The sequence below is a fragment of the Pseudopipra pipra genome, chromosome W (assembly GCF_036250125.1).
Source record: "Pseudopipra pipra isolate bDixPip1 chromosome W, bDixPip1.hap1, whole genome shotgun sequence".
Taxonomy (NCBI): domain Eukaryota; kingdom Metazoa; phylum Chordata; class Aves; order Passeriformes; family Pipridae; genus Pseudopipra; species Pseudopipra pipra.
The window spans coordinates 38,342,355-38,367,375 of record NC_087580.1 but is presented as its reverse complement, the minus strand read 5'-3'; the positions used below and the strand labels follow the sequence as shown (position 1 = coordinate 38,367,375).

Here is a 25,021-nt window from a genome sequence, read left to right as displayed (position 1 = left end):
GGGGAAACAGCCAAATTTCATGTAAAAGATGCGAAATGGTGAACTATAGGAGATTCCTAACAACGTTCTGCAACATGCAAAAAGCTAAACATGTACATTACCTCATTTTTAATCTTGCTTCAAGGGATTCTTTCATCAGTCTCCCTTTCTGTTTTTGAAGAAAACGTTTGAGAATGTCATGAGCACGCTCAGCAACACTTTAGCTTGTGGGAGAAATGAGGGTTGCCTGTAACATGTGTAACACCTATTGCTGTAAAAACACTGCAATCTTATTTGATTTGTAAGTTGGGGTATTGTCAGTTTTAAGTTGTCTTTCCCTTTTTCCGTCTTTTGCCCCCCCATCACCCATTTCTCTTGAACACTGCTCCCCCACCCCCTGCAGCCGGAGGACGAAGGAGGGGGAGGAGGGGGAGGAGAGGACGGGTTCACTCAGAGAAAATCAACAGAAGGAACTAGCAACCTAATCATGGAGTCTGCTTAAGACAAAAACATAGGAGAGGGAGAAATAGCTGCAAATAGGCACGTTTCAGAGGGGGGGGTGGTTGGTGTAACGAGGTAAAAAGACAAACAGCTTCCCCCCTCCCCCGACTGCACCCCCCGAAGCCATTGCTACTGTCATCAACTCGCCGCTCTAGGGAGAGGAGGGGTACCAGGGGAAAAAACACTTGCTGTGAAGAAGGGGAGGGGACCCTCCCCCGTCCCACCGCTTGGGACCATGGCTGTCGGCAGTGCGGGGGATAAGGTCCCCCCTGCACCACTGCCTGAGGAGCTGCCGGCACACATGCGCGGGCACACCATTCTGAGTCGGGGCCGCCAGAGCCACAGCGATCCCGTCAGCCCCTGGCTGGGGCTGGGCATGGCACTGCAATCACGCATGGAGCCACTGCTGCCGCTGCCCACCGCACCGGCACCCAAGGCTGTGGGCGCTGCTGTCGCAGCCGTGCCGCGGCCACCGCTGCCTGCCGGGCACAAACGGACTCGGCGGCGCCGGACCCGGACCTGGCGCCATTCTGCAGGCACTTGGAGCAGGCAGACCTGACATGGCAGCACAGCTCTGCAGCACTGCTCAGACAAGAAGCAGAAAGCTTCTTAAGGTGGAAATCAGTCACAGCGTTCATAAGGTCGTCTCCCGGTCCATCAGCAGCACCTCCACACCGTAGCCGCCGTCCCCCATCATCTTGGACGTGTACTGCCGAATCGCTAGCACTGCGTTCATCTTGGTGGGGCTGCTTGGCTGCTCGCGGTTCCACTCTGTGACCTCTGGTCCCGCATCGGCTCCCTTCGGCTCCGCTCGACTCTTCTTTTGTATGATTTCTCTGTATGACAGCATCTAATAGCATTCCAATGTCTTCCCAGGCAAAACAGAACTTTCCAGACGATAAACACATGCCTTTCGTTTGCACTTATGGTCTGCCCCCATAGTGACTAGAAAAAAGTTCTCAAGAGCTTTACCTGCCTTCCAAGCACCAGCTACACTTGCATTGAGGAGGCGCAGGAGGGGGAGGCGGGGAGCGTGCAGGGATATTGGCAAAAGGCACTTAACTCACAGGCTTATGATCAGAAAGTTCTGTCTTGTCTTTACCAGTCTGTGCTTTAATGTCTTTTACTGTTTCATATAACAATCGCCAAGTTGTAAGGAAGGAAGCAGCAACTCTCTCTCTCTTAGAGGCAGCAGTAAAGAGCTTATCACTAATTTCTTTCCAAGTAGAGAGACTAAAAGCAGTAATAGTGTCCACTTCATATCCCTGTCCCTTGCACCAAAGTAGTATCTTTCGCAAAGCCAGTTGTTTAACTTCTTCCCCGTTTAAGCAGGATAGACTTCCACATAGATACAACACTAGATTCCTCTTTGCTTAAGAGTTGTCCCCATGTTCTCAGTGGCTCACCTCTCCAGGTGTCTTGGTTCTAGGCTAGCCGGGCAACTTCTCCGTTGCTCTCAATGCTTCACCTAGCTCCGTTCCCGCGGCAACCTCCCGCCGCCCGATCGGCTTCTCTGCCGTCCAATATCCACACAGATGCAGTACCGCGTCGGAGTCACCAGATGTCGCTGTTGGAATGGACCGCGACACAAAATATCCAGCAAGAAAGTTTATTGGAAAGAAAAGGAAGCAGCAGCAGCCCGGAGCTGCAGTTTACAGCTCTTTAAACACAGTTCTTTAGGCATATGTATATTACATAGATAGGTCAATTCAAATACACAAACTAGAATTTTCACAGCTGATAGGTGGACCCTTTCAGTCCTACTTTCTCACAGTCCCTCTCCACATCTGTTCTTGTTTTCTTCTCATGTTTATATTTTTCTCAGCCATTTTGTTCAAAATAAGTTGTTGTTCTCATGGCACAGTGTCCTTGTTCTCACGGGACAGCTTTCTCTTGATGTTTTTCTCCTCTCTCAGGGTGCATCAACATGTTGTCAGGACCAATGCCTCCATTTTCAATCAGCAGGATTCCCCACAGTTGAGCTCTTGATGAAGCTCTTCCCACACTGCCCACACTTGTAGGGCCTCTCCCGCTGTGGATGCGCTGGTGGGTGACGAGGGTGGAGTTCTGCTTGAAGCCTTTCCCGCAGTGGGGGCAGCGGAAGGGCCTCTCATCCGTGTGCGTCCGCTGGTGCACGAGGAGATCTGAGCTGGTCTGAAACCTCTTCCCACATTCCAAGCACTTGTAGGGTCGTTCCCCAGTATGGATAAGCTGGTGTCGGATCAGGCTGGAGCTCTCCCTGAAGCTCTTCCCACATTCCCCACATATGTAGGGCCGTTCCCCAGTGTGGATGTGCTGGTGGGTGAGGAGCTTTGAGCTGTCCCTAAAGCTCCTCCCACATTCCCTACACGTGTAGGGCCGCACCCCAGTGTGGATCACCTGGTGTTTGCGGAGGGTGGATAAGTCACTGAAGCTCTTCCCACATTCCCCACACATGTAGGGCCGTTCCCCACTGTGGATGCGCTGGTGTCTGCGGAGGTTGGAGCTGTTCCTGAAACACTTCCCACATTCCCCACACAGGTAGGGCCGTTCCCCACTGTGGATGTGATGGTGCTTGAGGAGGTCGGAGCTCTTCCTGAAGCTCTTCCCACATTCCAAACACCTGAAGGGCTTCTGCCTGCTGGGAGGCTGATCAGGGACCACCAGCTCAGAGCTCCCCCTCAAGCTCCGGCCGCCTTCCTGGCACAGGCTGGCTCTTTCCTCCTCAGAGCACCCTGGGATGGCTTTGGAGCCCCTCCTGTGGGGGGATCTCCGGCCCTTTTCCTCCCCGCTGCCTTCCTGCGCTGGGGAGCCCTTCAAAACGGCCTCTCCCACCAGGGTCTCACGGGGGGATTTGTCCTCCGGGCTCTCCGTCCTCAGCTCGGGGCCTGGGGCAGGAAGCAAGAAGGACAGGGAGGGGATTTGCCTCCGGCCCACAGGGAAGGCCAAGGACATCCCCCCAACTCCGGCCCCGGCAGGACGGCGGCGCCAGCGGGGTTGTCCTGCAGCCGGGGCCATGCTCGGCTGACAGAGCCAGCACAACACCCGCCCAAAGGGACACTGACTTCCTCCTCACCTGCCTGGGGGGCCCAAGGCATCTTCCTCTTCCTCGCAGCCTCCTCCTCCATCCGCCCAAGCTTTGGGAAGGACAAATCCTGATGGGGGGGGAAAACAAGGGCTGAGCGTGTTGGCTTGGGGGTTCCTCCTGCCCAAGTCCATCTCTAGAACACATCGGGCATCCTGTGACCATAAAAACCTCCAAAACACCAAGATTCAGCCCAGAAAAACCCAAACCACCCAGATTCAGGCAAAAAACCCTCTCAGAAATAGCAAGATGAAGCCCCCCCTCAAACTGCAAAAAGTTGAGATTCAGGAAAAAAATACTCCAAAATATGAAAATTCTGCCTAAAAAAACGCTCCCAGGAGTTCCCCCATTGTGGTCTGCCCCCTCTGGGGTTCAGAGGGTCTCCCCTGTCTGGAATGCTGGGGGTCCCTCTTTGTGATGCTGAGAGTGTTGGGGGTCCAAAGGGTCCCTTCTCCTCTGACTCTCGCCTTCCAAGTGCCATGTTCCCAGACATTCCTCCTCTCTGGGTTCTGTACATTGCTGTCCCGAGGATACCAGGGGTCACCATTGTCCTACTGTGCTGCTCTGAACCAGCAGAGCAGTTGGAGAACAGATGGTGGTAAAGTGTGGTCAGTGCCAAGTGCTTTACGGCTCTTTGGCCCAAAGAAATGTCTCTGCCCTGAGAATAGGGCTGGCAAGTGGGAAGCTGCTCCAGGGCTCTGCAAGAGGCCTCGTGGTCTGCTCAGCCCCACCACTGGCTGGTACCAACACCCCCGGCTGCCCCCGGCCCTGGGCAGCTCTGCTGCCACAGGCTGTGCCCTCACCGTGGCCCTGCAATGGCCCTGCCTGTCCCTCACCCGTGGCCATGCCCGTGGTTCTGTCCCTTGGCTCTCTCTCTGCCAGCTCAGTGTGGGGCACACGGGCTGGGGGTCCCTCCCAAGCCCCCCGGGCAGCCGGCGTTGGCTGGGGGGATGTGAGGGCTGGGCCTGCTCAGCACAGCCCCGGCCTCGTGCCCAGCGCCTCTTTCCTGACCCACACAAGAGCTTCCCGGCACCCCCAGGGCTCCCCTGCTGCTGCCTCTGCTCCTGGCCCTGCCTTTGCTGCTCCCTTGCCTGGGGCAGCAGCTGCAGGGGGGGATGGCAGCAGCTTCAGCTCCACGGCACTTCCTGGGCGGAGCTCAGCCCGGGGGGGACGGGCAGGGACCTGATGGGGATGGACAGGGGCCCAGCAGGGACAGACAGGGCCTGCAGGGGAAGGCACAGGGACAACCTGGACCCCCACACTGACACCGCTGTCTCTGCTCCTCCTTGCAGGCTCCGTGGCCAGGCACAGTTTGTGTTCCTGGGTGCCCACCATCTCAGCACTTGGAGACGCTCAAATCAGCGCCTGCAGCTCTGCAGCAAAGCCCCAGCTCACCTGGCACACAGGGGATGGACACAGCACCTGCTCGGGGATGGGCATTCACAGCTTTGCCTCTCTTCCCACCACGGGGCTCTCCTTCCTCAGCAGCACCTCTGCCTTGCACTTATTCTCAGCCTCACCTCAGGGACAGCTCTGGGCTCACCTCCGCGCCACTTCTCAGCCTCACCTCAGGGCCTGGGCTCAAGGACAGGAACCTGCAGGGAGGGGACATCAGGTGCAAGCTCAGGGCTGCCTGCTTGCACTGGCCTCTGGGCTTCCTTCTCCTTCTACAACCAGCCCAGAACTCAGCCTGCTTTGCTAACACCACACATTTACAGACTAACCTTGGAGATAGATATGGACAGACATCTCTATCACCCTGGGGATAGAGCCTCAAGAATGTGCTGCCATAGGAATGGGAATCACAGAATCACAGAATCAGCGGGGTTGGAAAAGACCTCCAAGATCATCAAGTCCAACCCTGGATCCAACCCCGCCGTGCTTCCCAGACCATGGCACTGAGGCCACATCCACTCTCACCTTCAACACCTCCAGGGACGCTGACTCCACCCCCTCCCTGCCCAGCCCATTCCAAGGCCTGATTGCTCTCTCAGCAAAAAATTGCTTCCTAATATCCAACCTAAACCTCCCCTGGCACAGCTCAAGACCCAGCCCTCTTGTCCTACTGCTGCTTCCTGGCAGAACAGCCCCACCCCACCTGGCTACAACCTCCTGGCAGGGACTTGCAGAGAGTGATGATTCATCCTGGGGACCTGAGGGAGCCTCTGCAATCCCATCCATGGGGCACAATCTACTGTCCAGAGCTTGACTCACTGGGGAAGATTTGAAGGGATCTGGAGGGGGTTGGATGGGGATTTGGGGGGTTTTGGGTCCATTTGGGGGAGTTAAAACATGTTTGGGGGGCATTGGGGCATCAAAGGGATCTGGGGGGGGGAGGTGATTAAAGGAAAAATGGAGGTTGGGGACACTTAGGGGGGTTAAAGGGGCCTGGGGGAGAGAGGAGGGGCTGCACCAAGAGCAGGTGAGTCCTGAGACACCTCCTGGTGTCCCCAAGACCCTCTTGGTGTCTTCAGCTTCCCCCTTGACACCTCGAGACCCCCCTGGTGTCTCTAATGTCCCCAAGGCCTCTCCATGGCTCCAATTCCCCCCTTGGCACCCCCAGTTCTTCTGTCCACAAACCTCACCCCACTGTCCCCAAACCGCATCCCTGATGTCCCCAACCCTCCATCTCGCCCAAGGAGTTCCCCTGGACCCTCTGATCAAAAAAACGCCCCCCCCCAACTCACAGCATGGCCAAGGGCATCTGGGGACACACTGGGGCCAGCTGGGGGGCTTTGGGGGGCACTGGGGGATTACTGGAGGGTACTGGGACACATTGGGGGGAACCAGGGAGCACTGGGAGGGACTGGGGGGTTACTAAGGGACACTGGGAGGGACTGGGAGGGACTGGGAGGGACTGGAGAGTTACTGGGGGATTACCAGGACACACAAGAGGGACACAGGCAGGTTGCTGGGCCATACTGGGGGTTACTGGGTGCTCACTGGAGGATCACTGGGCCATACTGGGGGGCAGTGGGAGGTCACTGGGACACACTGGCTGGTCACTGAGAGGGTTACTGGGCCATAATGAGGGTCACTGGGAGGGCATTGGAATATACTGGGGGTACTGGGATTCCCTTACCTGGATGTGGTACATCTCCCCCCCTCGATTTTGGGGGGCATCTCTAGGACCCCTCCCCTTGGGGCTGGGGGACCCCCTGAACCCACTGCTGGGCTTTAGGGGACCCCCCAAAATCCCCTCAAAACCCTGAAATCCCCCCCTTGACCCATTGAAACCTCCTCAAGGTCCCCTCAAATCTCCCTCAGAGACCTCATCCCTCCCCAGCACCCCCTAAACCCTCTCAGTGACCCGCAAAACCCACCTGGGACCCCCCAAGCCCATTAAAGGCCCCCCCAGTCTCTCTCAAACACCCTCAAAATCGCCTGAGACACCTTAAACCCTCTAGAGACTCCAAAACTGCCTAAAAGGTCCCGCAAAGCCCTCCAGGACCCCCACACTTCCTCACAGACCCCTAAAGCCCACCTGGGACCCCCAAAATCTCCTCAGAAACCAAAACCCCCTCGGAGACTCCCAAACCCCTTCAGGGACCTTCAACCTGCTCCCTGAGTCCCCTCAGGACACCGAACCCCCTCAGGGACCCCTCACAACGTCTCCAGGAACCCCCGAACCCCCGCGCTAAACCCTCCCGAGCCCTCCAGCCCTTCCACCCACACCCGCGCTCCCCGCAGCCCCCGAGGGGATCCCCAGACCCCGCTCTCGCCACCCCCCCCACCAGCACGCGCAGCTCACCGAAGCACCCGCCGCCGCCGCCGCCACCACGGATTTCCGGAAGCCAACATGGCGCTGGCTCTGCGCGCGCACCGCCTTTACTGACCCGCCCCGCAGCCAATCAGCGCGTGGCCACGGCCCCTGCCCGCCTTCTGCCACACACCCGCTTTAGCGGTGCATTGTGGGAGTTGTAAGTCCTTGCGGCAAAGGAGGGTAGGACTTTTTGGTTTTTTGTTTTTCTGTCTTTATTTCATCCTTTTTCCTTCTTTTCTTTTCTTTCTTTTTTCTTTTTTCTTTATTCCCCGCCTTATCTTGCGTCCGCTTACATGCAAAGGGCCGCTATGATCCGCCGCAAGGACTACAACTCCCACAGTAAACTGCGCAAGGCGCAGGCGCAGCGGCGGGTGTGCGGGGGCGAGGCCGCGCGCTGATTGGGTGCGGTGGTCTTTTCTAAAAGCGGTGCGCGCGCAGAACGCCGCGTTGGCTTCCGGAATCGGTGATGGCACCGGGGCCTTCAGTTCGCTGTAAGATCTGGCGGTGACTGTGGCGAGAGCGGGACTCTGGGGATCCCCTCCGGGGCTGCGGGGAGCGCGGCTGTGGGTGGAAAGGCTGGAGGGCTCGGGAGGGTTTAGCGCGGGGGTTCGGGGGTTTCCGAGGATGTTGTGAGGGGTCCCTGAGGGGGTTCGGTATCCTGAGGAGACTCAGGGGGGAAGCTGAAGGTCCCTGAAGAGGTTTTGCGGTCTCTGAGGGGTTTGGTTTCTGAGGAGATTTGGAGGGGTCCTAGGTAGGCTTTGGGGGTCTATGAGGAGGTTTGGGGGTCCTGAGGGTCTATGAGGAGGTTTGGGGGTCCTGGGGGGTTTTGCGGGACCTTTTAGGCAGTTTTGAGGTCTCAAGTCGTTTAAAGGGTCCCAGATGGTTTTGAGGGTCCCTGAGGGAGATTGAAGGGTCCCTGAATGAGCTTGTGGCAGTCCCAGGTGGGTTTTGTGGGTTACTGAGAGGGTTTAGGGGGTGCTGGGGAGGGATGAGGTCTTTGAGGGCATTTTAGGGATTCCTGAGTAGGTTTCAATGAGTCGAGGGGGGGATTTCAGGGTTTTGAGGGGATTTGGGGGAGTTCCCTAAAGCCCAGCAGTGGGTTCAGTGGGATCTCCCAGCCCCCAGGGGAGAGGTGCTAGGGAATCCCCACAAAATCGAGGGGGGGAGATTTACCACATCCAGGTAAGGGAATCCCAGTACCCCCAGTATATCCCAATGACCTCCCAGTGACTCTCAGTATGGCCCAGTAACCCACTCAGTAACCACCCTGTGTGTCCCAGTGACCTCCCACTGCCCCCTAGTATGGCCCAGTGATCCTCCAGCGAGCACCCAGTAACCCCCAGTATGGCCCAGTAACCTGCCAGTGTCCCCCCTGTGTGTCCTGGTAATCCCCCAGTAACTCCCCAGTTCTCTGCCAGTGCCCCCCAGTGTGCCCCAGTTCACCTCCAGTCCCTCACAGTCCCTCCCAGTGTCCCTCAGTAACCCCCCAGTCCCTCCCAGTGCCCCCTGGTTCCCCCCAGTGTGTCCCAGTATCCCCCAGTAATCACCCAGTGCCCCACAAAGCCCCCCAACTGTCTCCAACATGTTCCCAGATGCCCTTGGCCTTTCTGTGAACATAGTGGGGGGTGGGGTTTGTGGTCAGAGGGTCCAGGGGGGGCTCCTGGGGTGAGATGGAGGGTTGGGGACATCAGGGATGGGGTTTGGGGGCAGTGGAATTGGGGGTGTCAAGGGGGGAATTGTGGCCATGGAGAGGCCCTGGAGACATTGGAGACACCAGGGGGGTCTTGAGGTGTCAAGGAAAGAACTGGGGACACCAAGAAGGTCTCGGGGGGGTCCTCAGGGGGGGTCCTCAGGACTCAGATGTTCATGATGGAGCTCCTCCTCTTCCCCCTCAAGCCCTTTTAACCCTCTCCAAATGCCTCTTAGCCTCCATTTTCCCTTTAATCCCCTCCCCCAACAGATCCCTTTGATGCCCCAATGTCCCCAAAACCCTTTTTAACTCCCCCAAATACACCCAAAGACACCAAATCCCCATCCAACCCCCCCAGATCCCTTCAAATCTCTTCCAGCCCCTCTCTCAAATCCATTCCAACCCCTCCCCAAGAGGAATCACCTGGCATCCTGGGGCAGGAACACAGTGGGCTGTACTGGGGGCACTGGGCTGTACTGGGAGGGCACTGGGGGGCCTCAGGTGTCCCAGAACAAGGTGGCCTAGCTCCAGAAGAGATCCAGGGAGCAGTGAGGAGGTACTGGTCTGTCCTGGTCTGTCCTGGTCTGTACCCCCAATCCCCAAAGCCCCTCCCCAGCTCCCCAAGGACTCTCCTGGACCCCAAAGCCCCCCAGGCCCCTTCAGGCCCCTGACTTGGTCCTGCTGCCCCTTGAGCATCTGCAGCTCCTGCAGAACCAGGCATTTCTTTGCTCCCCACAGGGTCCTTCCCACACCCAGAATGGAATCTGGAGGCAGCAGGATGTGCACAGGGCTCCCATTTCCTACAGTGCAAAGGGGCTGCAGGGAGTGATTCCCCTGCTCTTGCAAATCTGCCAAAACCTGCAGGGCACAGAAGGGGGAGCTTCAGGAATTTGCTGGCACTGGGAGTGGAGCTCACAGGGTATTGAGAGGAACATATCCCTCAAATACAATATCTCTGCATACACAATATCTGTCTGGGCAGACAGATAAAGCAGTAATCAGATATATTCTGTATCATATATATGGCACATATTCTATAGAATCCATCCTTAGGTGTTGTATGATAGATCTATAAGATATTACAAATAATAAGCAGTAATAAGGCAAGTGTTCTCCTTAGGGACACACACTTCAGAAGGGAACTTGCACTTGACCCCCCCCCTCTTCAGCTTCGAGCCACCCGGTGCCACAGAGGGGGACAGAGCTCCTGTGGAACATTCTATTCCACTGACACAGAGCAAGGAATAAACCCAAAGTATTGCCTGGGTTTGTTCCCGGGGGGTCTCTGCAGCAGCAAGCACAGCCCCACACTGACTGCTCTGGGCTGTGCAGGCATTTGTGGTTCTGCCTGTCTCACACACACACAAAACAGTCTGGTTAGTGCTGCCCTCAGGAAACCCCTCCACCCTTGCTCCAGCTAAAACCGTGGAATTTGTCTTTGTTTCCCTTGGGTTCAGGGTCAGGCTGTGCCTGTGTCCACCCCAGAGGCTCAGAAAAGCATTTCTCCCATCCCACTGCAATCTGCTGCTGCAGACAGGACAGTGAACAGCAGAGTGTTTCCAGGAGCTCTCTGAAGGAAGACAAGTGTCCAAAGAAACCAGCACAAGTCTCCAAAGAAGTCCCAGTCCTTCATCCCTGAATGAGCTCATTCATCCCAGGAAATATTAAGTTTTATTTCCATGGAAGGAGGTTTTTCCCACTTTAACATCAGTTTAGTTCCAAACCAGTTTCTTCATTTCCTCCTCCCAGTTTCCCTGAAGGACACTGACAGGGGCCATGGACACTGACAGGGATCACAGAGTTTGTCCCTTGACCATACAGCTCCTGCTGTTTGGCAGCACAGGAGAGGTTAATTAGACCCCAGGCTCCAATCCCAGGGCACCCATTGGATCAGCACTTGGGGATACAAACTGACCTTGGGCTCAGGATGCAGCTGCGAGCAGAGATTTCCCTGCAAAGTCTGCAGTGAGTCAAGCTCTGGAGAGCAGATTGTGCCTCATGGATGGGATTGCAGAGGCTCCCTCAGGTCCCCAGGATGAATAATCACTCTTTGCAAGTCCCTGCCAGGAGGTTGGAGCCAGGTGGGGGTGGGGCTGTTCTGCCAGGAAGCAGCAGTAGGACAAGAGGGCTGGGTCTTGAGCTGTGCCAGGGGAGGTTTAGGTTGGATATTAGGAAGCAATTTTTTGCTGAGAGAGTAATCAGGCCTTGGAATGGTCTGGGCAGGGAGGGGGTGGAGTCAGTGTCCCTGGAGGTGTTGAAGGTGAGAGTGGATGTGGCCTCAGTGCCATGGTCTGGGAAGCACGGCGGGGTTGGATCCAGGGTTGGGCTTGATGATCTCGGAGGTCTTTTCCAACCCAGCTGATTCTGTGATTCTGTGATTCCCATTCCTGTGGCAGCACATGCTTGAGGCTCTATCCCCAGGGTGATAGAGATGTCTGTCCATATCTATCTCCAAGGTTAGTCTGTAAATGTGTGGTGTTAGAAAAGCAGGCTGAGTTCTGGGCTGGTTGTAGAAGGAGAAAGAAGCCCAGAGGCCAGTGCAAGCAGGCAGCCCTGAGCTTGCACCTGATGTCCCCTCCCTGCAGGTTCCTGTCCTTGAGCCCAGGCCCTGAGGTGAGGCTGAGAAGTGGCGCGGAGGTGAGCCCAGAGCTGTCCCTGAGGTGAGGCTGAGAATAAGTGCAAGGCAGAGGTGCTGCTGAGGAAGGAGAGCCCCGTGGTGGAGAAGAGTCGAAGCTGTGAATGCCCATCCCTGAGAAGGTGCTGTGTCCATCCCCTGTGTGCCAGGTGAGCTGGGGCTTTGCTGCAGAGCTGCGGGCGCTGATTTGAGCGTCTCCAAGTGCTGAGATGGTGGGCACCCAGGAACACAAACTGTGCCTGGCCACGGAGCCTGCAAGGAGGAGCAGAGACAACCCTGGCAGTGTGGGGGGCCAGGTTGTCCGTGTGCCTTCCCCTGCAGGCCCTGTCTGTCTCTGCTGGGCCCCTGTCCATAATCCCCTTAGGTCCCTGCGCACCTGCTCTCCAGAGCTTGACTCACTGCAGACTTTGCAGGTGAATCTCTGCTGGCAGCTGCATCCTGAGCCTGAGGGCAGTTTGTATCCCCAAGTGCTGATCCATCCTGGGGACCAAAGGGATCCTCTGCCATTCCATCCATGCAGCAGGAGTCACCCTCCTGCCCTTGACTCCCTGCAGAGGAACAAGTGCCATCTCTCTGTTTGGGAGAAGCCAGATGCTGCCCCTGGGCCATCAGAAGTGGTGCTGAAGCCTCTTTCAGCCCAGCCCCAGGTGCAGTTTTCTCATCCCCTCACCGAGTGCCCGCTCTTCCAGCCGGCACTGACCAACCAGGGCGTTTGGCACACGTGGTTTGGTGGTTTGGAGAAACAGCCCTGGGCTGGCAGGGGGCCAGAGAACCTTGAGGAACAGCCCTGGAGAGTTTTAAGTGATACTACATTAATACAGCTTTTGATTAATATATTGCAACTCAATCAAGTGCTCATGAAGTGACCTCACTCTCCTCATCCTCCCAATTAAACACCTTTTTTTGGGTTGTATCTTCATATTTTGTGTATTTTTTCACTTAAATTTAACTTTTTGTAGTTTGTGAGGAGGTTCATCTCGCTATTTCCAAGAGGTTTTTTACCTGAATCATGTTGGTTTGGGATTTCTGGGCTGAATCTTGGTGTTTTGGAGGTTTTTATGGACACAGGATGCCCGGTGAGTTCTAGGGATGGACTTGGGCAGGAGGAACCCCCAAGCCAACGCACTCAGCCCTTGTTTTCCCTCCCAGCAGGATTTGTCCTTCCCAAAGCTTGGGCGGATGGAGGAGGAGGCTGCGAGGAAGAGGAAGATGCCTTGGGCCCCCCAGGCAGGTGAGGAGGCAGTCAGTGTCCCTTTGGGCGGGTGTTGTGCTGGCTCTGTCAGCCGAGCATGGCCCCGGCTGCAGGACAACCCCGCTGGCGCCGCCGTCCTGCCGGGGCCGGAGTTGGGGGGATGTCCTTGGCCTTCCCTGTGGGCCGGAGGCAAATCCCCTCCCTGTCCTTCTTGCTTCCTACCCCAGGCCCCGAGCTGAGGACGGAGAGCCCGGAGGACAAATCCCCCCGTGAGACCCTGGTGGGAGAGGCCGTTTTGAAGGGCTCCCCGGCGCAGGAAGGCAGCGGGGAGGAAAAGGGCCGGAGATCCCCCCACAGGAGGGGCTCCAAAGCCAGCCCAGGGTGCTCTGAGGAGGAAAGAGCCAACCTGTGCTGGGAAGGCGGCCGGAGCTTGAGCGGGAGCTCTGAGCTGGTGGTCCCTGAGCAGCCTCCCAGCAGGGGGAAGCCCTTCAGGTGCTTGGAATGTGGGAAGACCTTCAGCAGGAGCAACACCCTCCTCACCCACCAGCACATCCACACTGGGGAACGTCCCTACCCGTGTGGTCAGTGTGGGAAGAGCTTCAGGCAAAGTTCCAACCTTATCCAACACCAGCGCATCCACAGTGGGGAATGGCCCTACACATGTAGGGAATGTGGGAAGGGCTTCAGTGACAGCTCCAACCTCCGTACCCACCAGCGCATCCACACTGGGGAACGTCCCTACAAGTGTGGGGAATGTGGGAAGAGCTTCAACTGCAACTCCAACCTCCTCAGCCACCAGCGCATCCACACTGGAGAACGTCCCTACAGGTGTGGGGAATGTGGGAAGAGTTTCAGACACAGCTCCACCCTCCACTCCCACCAGCACATCCACACTGGGGAACAGCCCTACACGTGTTGGGAATGTGGGAAGAGCTTCAACTGCAGCTCCAACCTCCTCAGCCACCAGCGCATCCACACTGGGGAGCGGCCCTACACATGTGGGGAATGTGGAAAGAGTTTCAGTGACAGCTCCAATCTTCACGCCCACCAACGCATCCACACCAAGGAACGGCCCTACACATGTGGGAAATGTGGGAAGAGGTTTCAGACCAGCTCACATCTCCTCAGACATGAGCGGACGCACACGGATGAGAGGCCCTTCCGCTGCACCGACTGCGGGAAGGGCTTCAAGCAGAACTCCACCCTCCTCACCCACCGGCACATCCACACCGGGGAGAGGCCCTACAAGTGTGGGGAGTGTTGGAAGAGCTTCACCGACAGCTCTACCTTGACCAAACACCAACAGACCCACCAGTAAGGGAAGCCCTGTGAGTGCCCCGACTGCGGGAAGAGCTTCGGCCGTAGGACTGACACGCAACAAAGGTTTCAAAAGGTCTTCAGGATTTTGAATATCTGCACTCCAACATCAGTTTATTCTTTTGAATATGTGTAACTTTAACCTCATTTTAGTCTGAAAGCCAAATTCACCACTACCCTGTTCCTCGATAAATGACCAGTTACACTGAAGCAAAGAGCACTGGAACCAGTGCAACAAGCCCCAGTCTGACTTTCACACCTGCCCACGTGTCCTGTTTTCTGCTGCTCTACAGACTTCCTTGTTTAAAATACAATGGAAAAATGAACAGTTTTTGGGGTTGTTTTGGTTTTGGGCTCGGGTTTTTTTTTCCCTCACTGTTCTCATTAACCTCATTTCAAATCTCTTTCAGTGTTTGAAGATGAATTAAAATTTTGAATGATTTTTAATGTTAATGCCTTGACCAAAGTATCAAAACATGAAAAATAAAAAAAAAAACAAACCACAAAGCTTTCCATTATTGTCACAATCAAACACTCAGAAGTACTAACATAAGCACAGTGAAAACCCCATAAATAAGACCATTAAAATAATTTTATTATTTTTATATTATTATATTTTTACCTAAGCTTAACATAGGAAATTTTATTCCTGACATCAGCTTTCCCCACCTCTCAAAAAGGTAATCTAGTTACATCTTAGTCACCCTTGAAAGGCTCTTTCCAGTTGGGTTGGCCTCTGCCTCAGACACTCATGAGATCTGCCAAAACCAACTTAAGGGCAAATTTCCGCACCAGGTTCAACCACATTGGTTGTACCAAAAACTTTGCAAGTAACCCCACAACTTTCATCTTAAACTCTTCTCTCAACCTTGTAAAATAATTAGCAGTAAACAGACCTGACAATGTGTTATAATTAAGAACACGTTCTTGTTCTCAGAGTTATTCATACACCAAAAAGATGCCACAGGAACGGCCAAAATATTAATAGCAACTTCTACACTTTGGAAATCTCCATTTGGTTTTTAAAGATTTCACAGTGGTTGTTTCCTTAGGAATTAAGGCACATTTTATCAACAAGTTTCAATAAAGTTACAAAAACATCTTCCTCCACTAAGACACAGGCAGTGATCCTAACCTGAGGAAGGCACTGAAAAGCCCAATTTTTTTCTAAGCTGTCACGAGTCTTTCATTCCTTCTGTCACATCAATTAGGCATCAGCCCATTTTTCAAGCTGCTGTTACCTACCAGCTCCTGGTTTGGTTTCCAAGCCCAGTATTTTGGCCACGATAAAATCAGGGACCTGGGCAGTCATGTCAGAATGACAAAGAGTACTGACCCTCCCTGCCAAGGGAGACAAACCATTCCCAACCTCGACCAAAGGTTCAAGGCAACAATTCTGAAACAAAATTTACAAAGTTTTTCTCTTCAGTTTTTTGCTGCAATTCTCTGTTGCTCTATTAAAAGACCACAGCAGTGAAAGACAAGGCCTGATGGCCAAACCCAGGGCTTCAGCCACTTGAGGTCTATTGAAACCTTTCTGTGAGGAAAAGCTGAGAGAATTGGGATTGTTGAGGCTGGAGAAGGGAAGGCTTTGTAGTGACCTAATTGTGGCCTTCCAGTCCCCTCAGGAAAGTCGTGGACAACACCACGTTGGGTGTGAGTGTGGATGTGCTGGAGGGCAGGAAGGCTCTGCAGAGGGATCTGGACAGGCTGGATCAAGAAGGCCAAGTGTCAGGGCCTGCTCTTGGATCCCAACAACCCCTGGAATGCTCCAGGCTGGGGGCAGAGGGGCTGGAGAGCAGCTCAGCAGGAAGGGACTTGGGGGTGCTGCTTGACAGCAGCTGGATATGAGGCAGAGTGTGCCCAGGGGGGCAAGAAGGCCAAGGGCATCGTGGCCTTTGTGGAGAAGAGTGTGGCCAGCAGGAGCAGAGAACTGATTGCCCCTCTGTGCTGGGCACTAGGGAGGCCCCACCAGGAGTGCTGTGTCCAGTTCTGGCCCCTCAGTGCCAAAAGGCCCTTGAGGGGCTGGAGTGTGTCCAGAGAGGGGAACGGAGCTGGGGAAGGCTCTGGAAAACATGTCTGCTGAGGGACGGCTGAGGGAACTGGGCTTGTTGAGTGTGGAGAAGGGGAGGCTCAGGGGGGACCTCATTGCTCTCTGCAATGACCTGAAAGGAGGTTTTAGTGGGGTGTGGGTTGGTCTGCCAAGGCTATAGTGACAGGAAGAGAGGAAATGGCTTTAAATTGCTTTGAGCAAGGTTCACATTAGATATTAAAGAAACCTTTTTCCACTGAGAGAGTGTTCAGGCATTGGAACAAGTAGCCCAGGGAGGTGGTGGAGTCTCTGGAAGTGTTCAGGTGTGTGGTGGGTTGACTTTGGCTGGACATCAGCTGCCCTCCCAGCCGCTCTATCACTCCCCTTCCCAACAGGACAGGGGAGAGAGTAAGGTGGAAAAAAAACAACTGGTGGGTTGAGATAAGGCAGTTTATTTAAAGCAAAAGATAGCAGGGTTTGTTCTCTGCTTCCCATGAGCAGCCATGGTCGGCCACTCCCGAGGAGCAGGGCTTGGGTCCGCGGGACGGTTCCTCAGCAGGCAGCCATCAGACAATGAATGCCCCCCTCCTGCTCCCTGCCTCAGCTTTTAGAGCTGAGCTGACCTCCCATGGTCTGCAATGTCCCTTGGGTCAGTTGGGCTCAGCTGGCCTACTTGGGTCCCCTGCCAGGCTCTTGCCCTCAGCTAAGGAAGGAATGTCCCAGTGTTGGTGCTGTGCTCAGCAGTGGCCAAAACACTGGGGTGTTCTCAACCCCCTTCCAGCTGCCAATGCCAAGCCCAGCCCTGGGAGGGCTGCTGTGGGGAACTGAACTGCAGCTCAGCCAGACCCAACCCAAATATCTATGGCACATATTCTATAGAATCCATCCTTAGGTGTTGTATGATAGATCTGTAAGATATTACAAACAATAAGCAATAATCAGGCAAGTGTCCTCCTTAGGGACACAGCCCCCACCCCCAAACTCTTGCCTGTATTTGTTCCCTGGGGGTCTCTGCAGCAGCAAGCACAGCCCCACACTGACTGCTCTGGGCTGTGCAGGCATTTGTGGTTCTGCCTGTCTCACACACACCCCCAGCCTTGGGATGGATCTGGATGTGACTGGATGTGATGTCACAGGGGAGCTGTGATATCATGGGGAGGTGTGATGTCACAGGGACGATGTGATATCACAGGAGAGGTGTGATGTCATATGATGGATGTGAAGTCATAGAGATGTGACGTCACAGAAAGGATGTGATGTCATATGATGGATAGGACATCATAGGGAGGATATGATGTCACAGGAAGGATGTGATGTCACAGGGAGGATGTGATGTCACAGGGATGATACTATATCAAAGGAGAGGTGTGATTCTAATGATGGTTGTGATGTCATAGGGGAGTTGTGATGTCACAGGAGAGGATGTGACATCACAGAGATGTTATGATTTCACAGAAGAGGTATGATGTCACGATAGTTGTGACATCATAGATGAGATGTGATTCACAGTGGAGGTGTGATGTCAGAGGGGAGCTGTGATGTCACGGGGAAGATGTGATGTCATGGGGAGATGTGATGTCACACGAGAGCTGTGATGTCACAGGGGAGGATGTGATGTCACAGGGATTATATGATATCACGGGAGAGATGTGATGTCATATGATGACTGTGACGTCATGAGGGAGATGTGATGACACAGGAAAGACGTGATGTCACAGGGGAGCTGTGATGTCGCAGGAGAGCTGTGATGTCACGGGGAGGATGTGATTTCACAGGGATGATATGATGTGATGTCATATGATGGATGTGATGTCATAGAGAATCCTTGATGTCACAATAAAGATGTGATGTCACAGGGGAGCTGTGATGTCACATGGGAAGTGTGATGTCACAGAAATGGTATGATGTCATGAATCCGAAAAATCGGTCCAAGAAACTGCTCACAGACTTTTTTATCTTTTAGCAGCAAGGTATTTGTTTATTCAAGGTTGGGAGCAAGCCAGCTCACACTGGACAAACTTGCTCAAAGGCTTCACACAAAATCAGCATTTTTATACAATCTTCAGATGGGATTAAATGCATATTCAAGTCATTACAACATCTATCAATGCATATTAATAATAGGTGGAGTATAGCTGGACCTCAGGCGGGGCTTGGGGCAGTGCTTCTCTTGGCCCTCAATTTTGGTGGGTCTGGGGTCTTAAACCCATCTTCCTCAGCTTGACCCTTCTTCTCTTCCATTGTTCTTGACCCGCTCACTGAAGCTTGGGAAAAGCCCTGGCTCCCGGCCTATTTCTTCTATTCAAATGTCTACCTGATCCTGCTGTATTTCTAATTTATCACCTCTAGGCCTATTACATGTTCTTGTACTATTCTCTTAAGCTTTGGTCCAGTAAGTAGAACAGAACGAGTACAGATTATTTTGGATGTTGGTAGCTTGTTAGCAGGCCCAAATTTCTTAGTTAACTCTTTTGGGCCTGGCCTCCTGTTTCATTCCCCCCTTTTTGTTTAGAATTTATGAATTCTTTCGTCAAGTTCTAATGGATTTTGATAGGTATTCATCACAGCCCACATTATCTGCATCCTTCTAACCATGATGCTTGATTTGTACCATAGCCAAACAATTAGGACCAGTAGTAGAATCATGCCAGCTCCTAATACCAGTATTGGATGTATCAAATAGTGGAACACTTGTGATGCTGTAGGGGAGTATCCTGTAAAGATGTCTCACCAGTGGTGCTCTCCCACTTTTTCCACTTTGGTTAGAACAGTTTTTATGCTCTCAGTGTCGTGTTCTACTTGCCAGAGCATTCGTTTAGTCGTTCTGTTTACTTCCTGGACCAGTTTTTCTATATCAGGATGTTTAAGCATTGCTTTAGAAGATTAATGTTCATTCCTATCTGCAATTTTGGCACATCATGATACATTGTATAATCAGCTTCAATCAGTTGTCTAGTAGTCACTAGAATGATATAATCAAAGTCACAGCCTTTTATTCTAGTAAAACAAAAAATTAGTACCACTGACTACTTCATGACAAGTATCTATGGTAAAATTAACACAAAAGATTCTAACACGTGCACAACTATTTCCTACATAATAGACTTGTGATTGGGTTTTAGTATGGGGAAGCATTTCAAAGGTACACACACTATCTTCAGCATCTAAGCATAAATCTTCATTTCTTATGACAGCATTTTCACAGATATATCCTAATTGTCCTTTAGGAATACATGCCTCAGGACTGACTGACTGGCTGCCAGTTTTTCTTGGTGTGATCATAACTTGCCCAAACATTATGGTCTATGGGTCTGACAATTACATTTTGGTGTATGGCTCCTAATGTCAGGATAGGAAAGATGGTCTTTTCTTTAGCTGCACTGATAGTGAGTACATAAGCTTCAATTTGTTCATGTTGAGGGTTGTAAGTGAAGTTCACTAACTGCCACCATGCTTGGTAATTTTTCTCAAATTGTGTAGTAGAACTGTTTCTAGCTATTATTTCTCTTACTTCTTGTGGTAATATTCCTGAGGTTCCTTCCCTTAATATTCTTGCAGCTACAGATTGTACCCACTGTTGAGTTTGGAGACATTGTATTGCAAATGCAAACCTTTTATGGATGACACCAGCATAGTCAATAATTTTGGTGAAATCCTTTGCAGTGTGGTTAGCTACTAATGTTAACAATTTAACTGCCAATGATTGTGTTTCTGCCAAAGTGAGCAAAGATGATCTTAAAGGGACTTTGAGTTTTCCTAGATCAGATGTGACAGCACTTAGTTTATTCACTAATACTTCTTATCTATGGTGTTTAATACACCTAATCCTGTGCCAAACCATCCGGTTACATCTCTTTGAATTCAGGTACGAGGGGATCTGGCCATCATCTATGCATGCCAGCCTTTAAGGCTTTGTGGAATACAGGGCTGACAATCTTCTTGTATGTTTGATATGTTTACTTGAAGGTTTATTCGAACCCTCTTCAGTGAATATGTGGGATCTAACAACAGCTTCTGCTCATTTGAGTGTCTAATCATGTAAGGTCCAGCATCAGTTAAATTGTGGACACTCTCACAGGCTAAAGAAGGAGTTGTAGAACTGGTGGTGGTCTTAGTCAATGGGGTGGTAGGAGATTTGCTGGTTGGAAATCTCCTGGTTATATTTCCTTCCCTGAATGTCCACTGACACATCACAGACACTGATTTATCTAGAGTGAAGGTGTGCCAACACTGATCAGCCACTAATTACATTTCACAGTAACGTCAGTTCTGGGTGACCATCTAATCTGTGCCTATTAAAACACTTGCATCGTATGGGGTACCAGGATTTTACCAATTATTCAGTACCCTCATTCCTTGGAGGACTATAACAGATGCATTGTATTGGTTCAGTTCAGATGGATTCAGAATATCTGTATTTATAGCAAATCATAGACTAGAATTCCCATTATAGGCCTAAGACCATAATAATTTTTGGGGAAGAGTTTGATTTAACACCAATGTACTTATCAGTCCAAAGATCAGCATTGAGGAGGCTTGATAGTAGATGAGTCCTCTCCCGAGGTCCATGCTTCCTCTGGAACCCTCTTGACTCGAGAGTAGTGGATCCACGTGGGTTTCTCTTTCACCCAGATCACTGTGAAGGTGGTCATCAGCACCTGCTGGGGTCCATCCCACTTCTCTCGTAGTGGATCTCCTGAAAGATTCTTAACATATACCTGATCACCAGGGTTGAATGGATGTAACTTACAATCAGGCTGCTTGGGTTGGTGTTCTAACACCACTGTAGCATTTTTCTGCAATTGTTTTCCTACAGCCATAACATGATCACACACATATTGATTACTGATTTGATCTACAGGTTCACTATTCACAGCTTGCATCATGTAGGGTCTGCCCAATAGAATTTCAAATGGACTCAGTTTCTCTTTTGATCTTGGCTTGACCCTTAGCCTGATTAAAGCAATAGGTAAAGCTTGATACCAATAAAAATTTGTTTCTTGACATATTTTAGCAATTTGTTGTTTAATGAGATGATTCATCTTTTCTACTTGCCCACTTACTTGCAGTGTGTAGGGCATATGCAGTTGCCAATTGATTTTTAGTGCTTTACTTATTGCTTGTACAATTCATGCACAAAAGTGTGAACCTCTATCTGAAGAGATGCTCTTAGGCATTCCAAACCATGGTATAATCTCATTCAACAAGACTTTAACCACTCCTTTTGATTCATTTTTTTCTACATGGGAAAGCTTCAGGCCATCCAGAAAATGCGTCAGTCAAAACTAAGAGATAACAGGACCCCCCCCCCCCTTTTCTTGGGAGCTCAGAGAAATTAATTTGCCAAATTTCACCTGGGAAATGCCCTTTACTTATTGCCCTTTGGTGTATTTTTGTTCCAGTATTAAAGACAAAGTTCACATTGGGATGTGACTTGCTCTATTGTGATAAATAAATTTGGTCCTGCTACTCTAGTCCTTAAATGCTAATAGAGTGAGTCTAAGCCCCAATAGTTTTATCATGTTTCACTTTTACAAATTGCCACACTAATTTTTCTAACAGTATTAACTGATCTGTTTTTAGTTAACTTCATCTATTGTCTAACACCTTACCTTCATTTTCATGTATCCACTTATAATCTGTTTCTTGATATTCTACCTGTTGATCTGTGTCTAGTTCTTCTAGCACTAAAGCTGCTACTGATAGTTCTTTACTTCTTGCAGCAGCTAATTCAGCTTCTGCATCAGCTTTTCTGTTTCTTATTTCCAGGACAGTGTTACCTTTCAGGTGTCCTTGGCAGTGCATAATTGCCACCTGAGAGGGGAGCTGTACAGCTTCTAACAATCATAGAGTTTCTTCAGCATATTCCACAACTTTTCCTTGAAGAGTTAAAAGTCCTCTTTTTTCCAAATTGCTCCATGAGCGTGAACTATGCCAAAGGCATATTTGGTACTGTCCATTGAACACATTCTCCTTGTTTTTCAGTAACAATCAATAGATCATTCACATACTATAAAAGTACACCCTTTCCCGGTGGTGACTGCCATTGTTCCAATTCTTTAGCTAATTAATTCCCAAAATTGTGGGAATATTTTCTAACCCTTAAGGTAACACTGTCCAAATGAGATGAGTTTTCCTTCCTGTGGTGGGATTTTCCCACTTGAAGGCAAATATCCTTTGACTTTCCTGTGTTAAGGGAAGGCAGAAAAAGGCATCTCTTAAGTCTAATACTGTGAACCAAATTACACTTTCTTTTAATATTGTTAATAAGGTATATAGGTTTGCAACAGCTGCATGTATGTTTTAGCTATTTTATTTACTGCTCTTAAATCCTGAGCCAACCTATGTGTTCCATTTGTCTTTTTGACTGGTAAAATTGGGGTGTTGCAATCTGATTCACACTCTACATAACCTTAATTTCAAAAAGTTGTCTATTATTGGCTCAATTCCTCTTCTATCTTCCAGCTTCAGTGCATATTGCTTCCTAACTACTGGGTTTGCTCCTGTCTGTAATTCTATTTCAATAGGAGCTGCTCTTTTTGACTTTCCTGGTGTTTCAGTAGCCCAAACTCCTGGGTATACCTGATCTAAAATTTGATTGACATTTGAATTACCCTGGCTTGGCTCCACATAGCTTATTGCTAAACTCAGAGCTGCTATTAATTGTTCTTCCTTTACCTTAAGTTCAATTTTACCTTGTTTGAATTCTATTACAGCTCCCAGATTTTCTAGTAGGTCTCTGCCCAATACGAGTTTGGATAAATTTGGTAAATACAAAAACTGATGCACTCCCATTTGTTTTCCAATTTTGAACTTTAGGGATTTCAAAAGAAAGCTTTTCTGATTGGCCAGTGGCACCCAGGACTTAAACATATTTATCACTTTTAGGTATTAATTCAAAACAGAAAATGTAGCTCCAGTATCAATTAGAAAATCTAATTCTTCTTTTTCTTCCCCTAGCTTAATTTTTACCAGCAGGTCCCCTAGCACTGGCCTGCCGGCCCCCCCTTCACTCAGTACTCTGTAAGCAACAACAGCCTCTCCTGTGCCTGCATTTCCACCTGTTAATTCAGGGCATTCTTGTTTCCAGTGTCCCTCTTTTCTGCAATATGCACACTGGTTCTGACCCAGCCTTGTCTGTCGGGGAGGCAAACCTTACATCTGTTACACAAGGCTCATACATATAACTAACAGTTGCAAAACTGACAAATCTTAATTCTAGATCTTATCCAAAGTGATGTGCTTATAGTTAACTCTTCAGCACTACCTCTCATATGGCAACTCTTAGCATGATAATACCTTTAACTGTGTGCTCCTGGATGTTTCAAGGTAAGCAAGATATATCAGGTACACAATAACAATACTTGGCCAAATACAAACAAAACCAGACCAGACCAGACCAGACCAGAGGGGATATTCCCCCGGGAGAGCGTCCTCTCCCGTGTCCCCTGTGAGACGGCGTCCCCTGCGAGGCGGAGTATAGCTGGAGCTCAGGCAGGGCTTGGGGTGGTGCTTCTCTTGGCCCTCAGTTTTGGTGGGTCTGGGGGCTTAAACTCATCTTCTTCAGCCTGACCCTTCTTCTCTTCCATTGTTCTTGACCCGCTCACTGAAGCTTGGGAAAAGCCCTGGCTCCCGGCCTATTTCTGCTATTCAAATGTCTACCTGATCCTGCTGTATTTCTAATTTATTGCTTCTAGGCCTATTACATGTTCTTGTACTATTCTCTGAAGCTTTGGTCCAGTAAGTATAACAGAACGAACACAGATCGTCTTGGATGTTGGTAGCTTGTTAGCAGGCCCAAATTTCTTAGTTAACTCTTTTGGGCCTGGTCTCCTGTTTCAGTGGGACCGGCCATTGCAGCGCAGGGCAGAAAAAAGGGAACAGCAGCTCTTTCCACCAGGAAAAAAAGTCTGGAAGCTTTGGCTTCAGGTGTAGTTGGGACAGTCTGGGCACTTCTTGGGTAGGAAGAGCTTTTGTGGTGGTACCTTTTGTCTAGGAGGAATCTTCAGTTGGATTCAATTTTTCAGGAGGTGGGACCGGCCATTGCAGAGCAGGGCTGGAAAAAGGGAACAGCAGCTCTTTCCACCAGGAAAAAAAGTCTGGAAGCTTTGGCTTTGAGGTGCAATTAGTGGGGCAGCATGGGCACTTCTTGGGCAGCAAGACCATTCTGTGGTGGCACCTTTGGTCTGGCAGGAACTTTCAGTTGTAGTGAATTTTTCAGGAGGTGGGATTCGCCATTGCAGTGCAGGGCTGAAAAAAGGGAACAGCAGCTCTTTCCACCAGGAAAAAAAGTCTGGAACCCTTGGTTTCAGGTGCAGTTTTTGGGGCAGCCTGGGCACTTCTTGGGTAGCAAGAGCTTTCTGTGGTGGCACCTTTTGTCTGGCAGGAATCTTCATTTGGAGTCTATTTAAGGAATTAATTTGGCCTATACAGGAAAGGGCTGAAAAAAAAGGGAATTAGCAGCTCTTTCCCTCAGGAAAAAATGTCTGGAAAGTCTGGCTTCAGGTGTAGTTGGTGCAGCCTGGGAACTTCTTGGGCAGGAAGAGTTTTCTGTGGTGGCAACTTCTGTCTCACAGGAATCTTTATCTGGAGTCTATTTTGGGTGTTACTTTGATCTATTCAGGAGTGGGCCAAAAATAAGGAAATTAGCAGCTCTTTCCCTCAGGAAAAATAGTCTGGAAGGTCTGACTTTGAGGTTCATTTGGAGGGGTAGCCTGGGCACTTCTTGGGTAGCAAGAACTTTCTGTGGTGGCAACTTTTGTCTGGCAGGAATCTTCATCTGGAGTCTATTTAAGGAGTTACTTTGGCCTACACAGGAAAGGGCTAAAAAAAAGGGAATTAGCAGCTC

The 25,021-nt window shown here is 50.9% G+C and overlaps 1 protein-coding gene and 1 pseudogene across 1 annotated transcript; one reads left to right on the top strand and one right to left on the bottom strand.

The window, feature by feature from the left end:
- Positions 1–2,075: 2,075 nt before the first annotated feature.
- Positions 2,076–25,021, bottom strand: part of LOC135405029 (zinc finger protein 271-like) — a 278,014-nt pseudogene continuing 255,068 nt past the window's right edge.
- LOC135405325 (zinc finger protein 239-like) lies at positions 12,953–14,648 on the top strand. The gene has a single exon (XM_064640000.1). The coding sequence runs from the start codon at positions 12,985–12,987 to the stop codon at positions 14,140–14,142; it is 1,158 nt and encodes a 385-aa protein (XP_064496070.1). The 5' UTR covers positions 12,953–12,984; the 3' UTR covers positions 14,143–14,648.